The sequence below is a fragment of the Nothoprocta perdicaria genome, unplaced genomic scaffold (genome assembly GCF_003342845.1).
Source record: "Nothoprocta perdicaria isolate Ctin4 unplaced genomic scaffold, notPer1 scaffold_7, whole genome shotgun sequence".
NCBI classification, from domain to species: Eukaryota; Metazoa; Chordata; class Aves; order Tinamiformes; family Tinamidae; genus Nothoprocta; species Nothoprocta perdicaria.
In genome coordinates this window covers 595,680-603,094 of record NW_020455976.1, presented here as the reverse complement: position 1 = coordinate 603,094, position 7,415 = coordinate 595,680, and the positions used below count along the sequence as shown (strand labels likewise).

Below are 7,415 nucleotides of genomic sequence, written 5' to 3'. Positions count from 1 at the left end.
CATGGCCCGGGGCAGAGGTCGCGTGTTGTTTCTTCCTGATCAAACACAGGGATTTACTGCTGTTTGGGAGCGAGAGAGGGAAGGTGCCGATTGATTTCGCACAGGGCCCAAACTGGTGTAAAACAACATGCACAGGAGGACTGGGGGCAATTTGTCTTAGAGGAGCGGGGGCAGCTCCATGCCTTGGGCCAGGATTTAGCTACCAGGCGTCTGGCTCAGTCTGTGCACAGGCTCAAACTCTACCTTTCATTCCGGTTTCCTTGACAAGGCAGAGCCCATAAGCAAAATTCGTCTCTTACCAACAGGCATCAGTATTCTCAGGGAAGGTTTATTCAAATCCTAGTACTACCTGTTTTTCCATGGACTCTCTGTCCCATTCAGGATCAGACAGGAACAGAGCTTCTTCCTTGTGACCTCTTTTTCTATTGCTCCTTTTCACGACTTTTCAGTCTTCTCCCCTTCATCCTCCTCTGTATCTCTCATCCATTTGCTGGCCTCAGCAAGGGATTCAGGCACGCTGACCACCCCATGGGCTTGGCCACCTGGGACTTCGCAGGAGTCTTCACCATGTGCACCATGGGCAGCTGGTGCTGGGCACGCTGGAAGCTCCTCCTGGCTACGGCAGTGAGGGACTTCACCATTGCACGAGCACTGCCCTGCGCCAGGAATGCTGTGGCCAGCCAAGGACCAGGTGAATATATTGAACCACCATGAAACACCAGTACTTGTGCTGTGCAGCCTCCAGCAAGGATCTCTCCCACCACATGTGCACCAGCACATGGGTCAGGGACCTGCTTTGCTTTTGTAGATGAGGAACTTATGCCCACGACCCCCTCCAGGCCCCTCTGTTCAGCCGTCACTAGACGATCACATCTGATTAAGTGGGGGAAATGGTTTTTCAGCTGTCTCTTCTCCAGTTCCCACACCAGTGACAGCAGACAGTGCTGCTACGGGGATTCAAACAAACGGTATGAGCCACCCATAGGAAGAGGCTCTTTGTGAGTGACTGCTAAGGTCTTGTCTGGTCACCCCAGAGACCCCCCTGCATTGGGGTGCCCCCCCCCACACTAACCTTTTCCTGGCAATGAGCAGTGATGAAGCACATGGAAGTGGTGGCCTTTCGGTCAGGCTTTCCCAGACATTGGGATGGGGTGATGGTTATAGCAGTGAGGATCCCGGCCTCACTTACTCACACTGACCAGACTCAAAGGCTTGTGCTGAGCACGATGGGCCCAGGTGTCCGGGAAGGCTGCCTATGAGGAAGGACCATCAGCGATGACAAGTTTCTGCTGTGCAGGTGTTGGTGTCCCTGAAGAGTCCCCATTTTCACTGGGTGCTGGCTTGTCCTGAGGGGTGCTGCCAGCCTTGGGAGCTGTCCGGGGGGCGTGCAGAGGGATAGCAGCCATGGCGCATCCTCTTCCTGCTCCCCCTCGGTTCTGCAGGCAGCCTTGGGGCAGCAGAGCCCCTGCCGGGCTGCACCGCGAGCCGCACTTGGGCGAGCAGGGAACTCCATGGGCATTCCCAGGGGGACAACACAGAGCCGGGCACACACAGCCGCGGCTGCCAGGCGCCCAGGCCGCCCTGCCCCGGTGGCGGCTGAGCTGCGGCGCCCAGGCCGCCCCAGGGCAGCAGGTGCCGGGTGCTGGGGCACCTGGCGGGGCCGCCTGTCCCCGGGCACTGTCCCCTGGCGAGATGCGGCACTGCCGCCTGTCGGCCGGGGACGGGCAGGGACAGGCCTGGCACGCAGGGACACACCGGCCTCGCTGCGTTTGGGGGGTCCCTGCGCGGCACCGCCGGAGCCTGGCGAGCTGCGGCAGCACCAGCTCCGCGCGGCCCCTCCGGCTCTGCGAGCCACGGGCGCCCGTTCGCCAAGGGCAACAGCGGCGGCCCCGCAGCCCCGGCCTTCCACACCGCAACGTGGGCCATTGGTCACGACAACTCGTCTAACTTGGGGCCTGGCAGAGCCCCGAGCAATCGCAGAGCAGGAGGGAGGCTGGGGATGCAGCTCCGCGCTGTGGGGACCAGCAATCCCGCCCGGCGGCACCAAGGGGTCCCCCTGTGTCCTGAGCCTGTGAGGTGCAGCCCATCGCAATGCGCGGGAGGCCCTGGGGCAGCGAGATGTGGCCGAGGATGCCACGAAGGGCTGAGGAGAAAAGGGATTGTCTTCAAATGCTGATGGGCTGAGGGTGGCGTCCTTGCTGGAAGCCAAAAATAGTCTTTTTCCTTGGAAGAGGCTGTAGGAGGGATCTCACATTAAGCGCAGCCAAATAGCTGGGATACCACGGGGCAGGCCTGGAGCAGCGAGGCTTCCCAGAGGCTCCATCAGACATCGGAAAGGCAGCAGCTGTAGCAGAACCAGCCAACAACTCCCACGGGTGCCCACAGGATGCTGTGGCCAAGGTGTCACAGACGAGGACACTCCTCAGCCCTGCGAAGCAAAGCGGGAAACCAGGGCCAGGGGTCCCCTAGCCAAAACTGGACAGCAGAATCCCAGGGACATCCCTCTCTGCACCATCCTCTGCAAGCAGGAGACGTGCAGAGCACAAACCAGGGGATATTGGACTGATCTGGGTCTGCTGTATTGGGAAAGGTGTGTGAAGCCCCCAGGAGCACCAAGCCCTGAGGGGTTGGGAGCCCCAGGGAAGGAAAGCCCTTGGCTGCAGGCAGGATCGCAGGACGCGGAGCCTGGGACTCGTGTCTCACTTGCAGGTGCAATCAGTGGAAAGGGAGAGAAACAAAGTGCTCCCCAGCTGCTCGTGAGCTGGCAAAGCCCCAGAAACCCACCAGGGCCCAAACCTGGGAGAGATTTGCTCGGGACAAACACTTGCAGGAGCAGCTTTTCCATGCCAGGCAGATTTATAATATTCCCATCCAAGCATCTCCCTCGCTCCGCTAGCACTCTCCCAGGCAGTTATTCCTGGAAACATCTCTTTCTTCATCCTGGAGTCACCTTCAGTCAGGACTTCACCCAGTGACATTTATAGAGCTTCTCCAACGAGCTCTCCCCTGTCCCTCCGTGTGTTTATGCCGTTCCCTCCAAGGTGCCGGAATCTCCCGGATCCGTGGCAAGGCCGGAGGCCGCCCCGCAGCTCCGCTCGCCCGGAGCAGCTCTCCGCCTCTGCTCAGTCCTGCCGGTCTCCCACTGCCCGGCTGCTGGCAAGCTCCAAGGCACCGCCTGCTAATCCTCCCTTGGTCTCTCCCAGCCCTTTCTGCTTCTCCGGTTTCTCCCTCTTGGGTGGAGCAGCTCAGCTGCCAAGTCTTGCAATACCTGGACTATTTCTTAAAGCCCCAGCTCCTGATGCGGTGGGAAAGCAGGAGGTTCCTCGCTTCCAGCGCCCTGGGTGTCTTTAAGGAGTTTCTGATCCTCTGGGTTGAGCAGAAGCAGCAGGGAGCAGGGTCTGCAGCGGGGCCAGGCGCGCAGACACGGCCTCCCTGGGCCCGGACCTGCGGCACAGCCCCGGCCTTGCTGCAACTCCCACCCCGTCCAACCTGCGCGAGGAACCAGCGGAGGAACCCTTCAAAGGAACGTGCAGGTGGGATGCGGCTTGGTGCAGGGATGTCAGCACAAGGACCTGCGGCACAGAGGACACCCCAGCAAGGGCAGCGCTGGGCGCCAGCAGAGCATCACCCCGGGCAGGACATCCCTAGCCTGGCCCTCTTTTCCTACACCATGATGTCCCTGCTCGCTGAGTGGGAACAGAGGCCCAGCCCTGCCCAAGCCCTGCTCAGCCCCCACAGCCCCACTAATGTCGGGACCGAAGCCGGGTCCCTCCAGGATAGCCAGGCCTCTCCTCCCGGCGCTCTGCGCTTCCCCACAGCTCAGCTCCCGCATCCTGTCCCGCCCTGAGGTCCAGCTCCCAGCACTGCCTCTCCCCTGCCTCTGTTTCCCCCTCAGGACCCCCTCCTTTTTCCTCTCTTTACCTCACACCCCCAGCTCCCTCAGGGCAGGCTCCAGGGTGCAACTCTCAGCAGAGGGATAGCCCAAAGGATGAGCAGGGCACTGTGCCTTCCTCCCTCAGATTCCTGAGCAGGGCTGCAGAAGACGTTTCCGTCCTTCGTACACGAGACTCCACTGAGCACATTGCCATGTCTGTCCCCTTCCTGCTCCCAACTTTCCAGTGGGTAGTTTCAAACACGCCACCTTATCAAGCAGCCCTCCAAAAGAGCCCAGCATTAGGCACAGAGAAATATCCCTCACGACTGCTTAAACTGGGCCCTCTGGGAGTAAACAGGACATAAGAACAGAGCAGAACTGTTTTTATTGGAGGTGTCAAGAGCAGGAACAGTAACAAACCCCCAGACTCCCCTCCTCAAGTGCCATCCTTCCCCACCCAGCATGCCAGGGCAGGCAGCTTCACGTGTGCGTGCTACAAGACAACGGCAAGGCTTCCACTTCGCTTCAGCCAGAAGGCAGGCGAGAGCCCTCGGCATCCCAGGCAGTGCTGCTGCCCCTCCCACGGCGACTGCGAGCTCAGCTTTACCCTCCATTCACCTTCCCCTCCGGAAACGGGTGAGCTTTGCATTAGTGGAGGTTTTTGTGACGGGAAGGACAGGAGCACAGCTCCGATGAAGTGCACGGGGGAGCAACCTGGGCTGTAGCTTTCAGCAGGAAATCTCGTTGAGGAGAGCAGGAGCTGTGCAGCCTGGGCAGGGCTGCAGCAGCCACAGGCAAGAAGTGGCCTTGCTGAACCCAGAAGGGCTCTGCTGCCCCCTCTCTTCAGCACAAACCAAACCAAAAGGCAGAGGGTCAGAAGACAAACCAGGAGGGGAGGTGAAGCAGGTCTGCAAAAGGCTTCGGCTCTGGCTCACTTCCCAGCCCGCCGCTCCTCCTGGCGCTTGGTGAGGATGTATTTGAAGAACTCGTACACAGACCAGGCAATCGCCGTCGAGGGCATCTGATAAATGACTCTAGCCTGGACCCCTCTGAAGTAGGCAGTCACACCGCCCACTTGGTACACCGTCCTGAAGGCATTGGCCATGCCTGTGATGTGTCCGCTGATGTTGGAGCTCAAAGCCAGGGACTCCTGGGTGTTGAGCAACGTTTTGCAAACGTCCAAAGGGGTAGTGGCAGCAGCAGCGACAGCCCCCGCGCAGGCCCCGGAGACCATGTGGGAGCTTGGGTTGTACTGTCTGTGCGGGTTGAGCTGCTCCTGCAGGAACTCGTAGGTCATGAAGTGAATGGCTTGGAAGGGGATGTTCATGGTGAGCTGGGTGGTGTAGCTGCGGTAGAAAGCTCCAGCCCCTTCGTTGCGCCACACAGTCCGTACACAGTCCGTCACACGCTGGTAAGGCGAGTTGTACATCTGCATCCTCTGTTTGACCACTGCGGACGGACGGCGGCAGCAGCCAGGCCGCAGGCACGGAGAGGAACAGGAGAGAAAAAGGGTAAGTGCGGAGCCCGGCTTGCTGCGAACGCCCGGGATTGCAGCCACACGGCTGAGAGCTCTGACAGCAACATCCTGCATGTCCCCCGGTGGGGACCTGTGCCAGGCACCGCCGTCACACACAGCGTGACCATCACCTGCAACCGCTGCAGCCGCTACAGCCTGTCCTAGGAACATCCTCGCACCGAGGTCCAACCTGCCCATCTCCCCCACCCCGAGTGACCAACTTACCCCGTGCACCGCTGCAGCTCTACTCTGCAGCTAGGGAACCTCTCCTCTAGCTGCTCTGGCTTTGCCCAGGCAGAACCTCTAGACGAGTAGGAACCTGTGGCTCCAGAACGACTGGAGCGACAGCCCATGAGGACGCGGTACCGGCCAAGGAAACAGAGCCGAGCACCCGCCCGACCTGCCCCCTGCCCCGCAGGGCGCCCACGAGGAGCCAAGGCCAACGCGGCTGCAGCGAGTGCCGCGGCTGCCACAGGAAGAGCCGCTCCGGGGAAGGAGCCACAGGAGCGCGGCCAGAGCAGCCGCTCGCGCCTCGGTCACGGCCGCGCTGCGAGCGGCCCGGCGGCCTCGCTGGCTGCACAGGCCTCCACAGGCCTCAATGGCCCCCCCACAGCCTCGGCTTGGCACCCCCAACGAGGCAGTCAGGGAGCACGGAGCGGCTGCGCCAGCCCTGAGGCGCCCTGGGCAGCCGCAAGGCCCCGGGCAGCGCTGCCGCTATCGCGCTCGCCCCGGGGCTGCTCTCAGCCAGCACCACAGCTCGTTCCTCTCCTGCTGTCACACGCCTTCTGATGTTCAGGAAGCAACATAATGCCCCCCAAATGGGACTGATCTTTACTCAGCATTCCCCTCTCCTCCCACCATATGCGTAGGCTGTGATGATAGTCTCTGCCTTTTTCATACCAGGTTTAACAAAACCAGCCTTCTCCAGAAGCTCCACGAGACAAGATCTCCCTTCTCCCAAGCTCTCTACCATGCCTTTTGCATCTCATCGTTTCTTTTCCTCCCCAAACACAGAAGGGCAGCTCACATCACACATCTTCCAGCCATCTCACCACAACAATGTCCAGTCTCCTGCCATTCCCCTGGAACGGCTTCCTCATCAGTGAGGATCGCGTCTCTCTTTTGCTTCCTCTGCTGCTCCAACAAACAACACAAAACACGGGGCACAGGGCTGCTTCTCTCCTTGCTCCTAGGCTGGGACTAGCCAGTTTTCCAAGAACAAATTGCTTCTACCTACCCTGCTCCGTAACTAGCAGCTCCCTAAACGGAGCTGCCGGCACTAGTGTCTGCTGGATCCTTGCGGTCAGGAGAGCAGCGAGGAAAGTCCCCCCCGGTGCCACAGAGAGGAGCGGAGCCGCCCGGGCAGCTCCCACTCCCAGACCCTCCGGGGAGGACAGGATCATCGTTACCTTCTGCAGGGTTCATGGCCGCGTCGTGGAGCAGCGTTGCTACACACCCGGCTGCACCTGCAAAACAAGAACTGCCGCATGTGAGGGCAGGAGGAGGCGAGAGACCCCGGGGCTCCACCGCCAGCCCGGGGCCCCCGCCAGAGCAAAGGAGGAGCCCCCCGGGAAAGGGCGAGATGCAGAGGCGGCCTCCCTCTCCTGTCCGTGCGGAGGGCCCGTCCTCAGCAGCTCCCACCCCGAAAGAGTTCAGCGAGGAGAGCGAGGACAGCAGCTCTGCCAGGCCCCGGGCCAGCTGGGACTCTGTCCCTTGGGAGAGTGACACGGACTCACAGGGATCCCACAGGACAGCGAGTGTCACTGCACCCCCTGCACGGCAATGAGGAGGAGGAAGGGGCCGGGCCCTTACACGTGCCCTGGCAGGCCGTGCCCCGCTCCACGCAGCGGCTCCCGGGCGCACGAGTCACCGGGGCAGCGAGGCCTCCGGAAGCAGCCGAGCGGGCGGCCCCGCGGCCGCGGGAGCTGCCCCCAACCTGCTCCTCGCCACAGACCGGGGCGGGCAGCGCCGCGGGCTGCACGCGCGGGCGGCCCCGCCGGCGGCTTTAACGCCCGGAGGCCGAGC

The 7,415-nt window shown here is 61.6% G+C and overlaps 1 protein-coding gene across 1 annotated transcript in view; it reads right to left on the bottom strand.

The window, feature by feature from the left end:
* Positions 1-4,356: 4,356 nt before the first annotated feature.
* SLC25A28 (solute carrier family 25 member 28) overlaps positions 4,357-7,415 on the bottom strand; it is a 5,425-nt gene continuing 2,366 nt past the window's right edge. Inside the window, exons 2-3 of the mRNA XM_026050658.1 lie at positions 6,800-7,227; positions 4,357-5,323 (exon numbers count right to left, since the gene is read on the bottom strand). Of these exons, the coding sequence (XP_025906443.1) occupies positions 4,806-5,323; positions 6,800-7,227 (946 nt within the window). The 3' untranslated portion in view covers positions 4,357-4,805. The remainder of the gene's footprint in view (positions 5,324-6,799; positions 7,228-7,415) is intronic.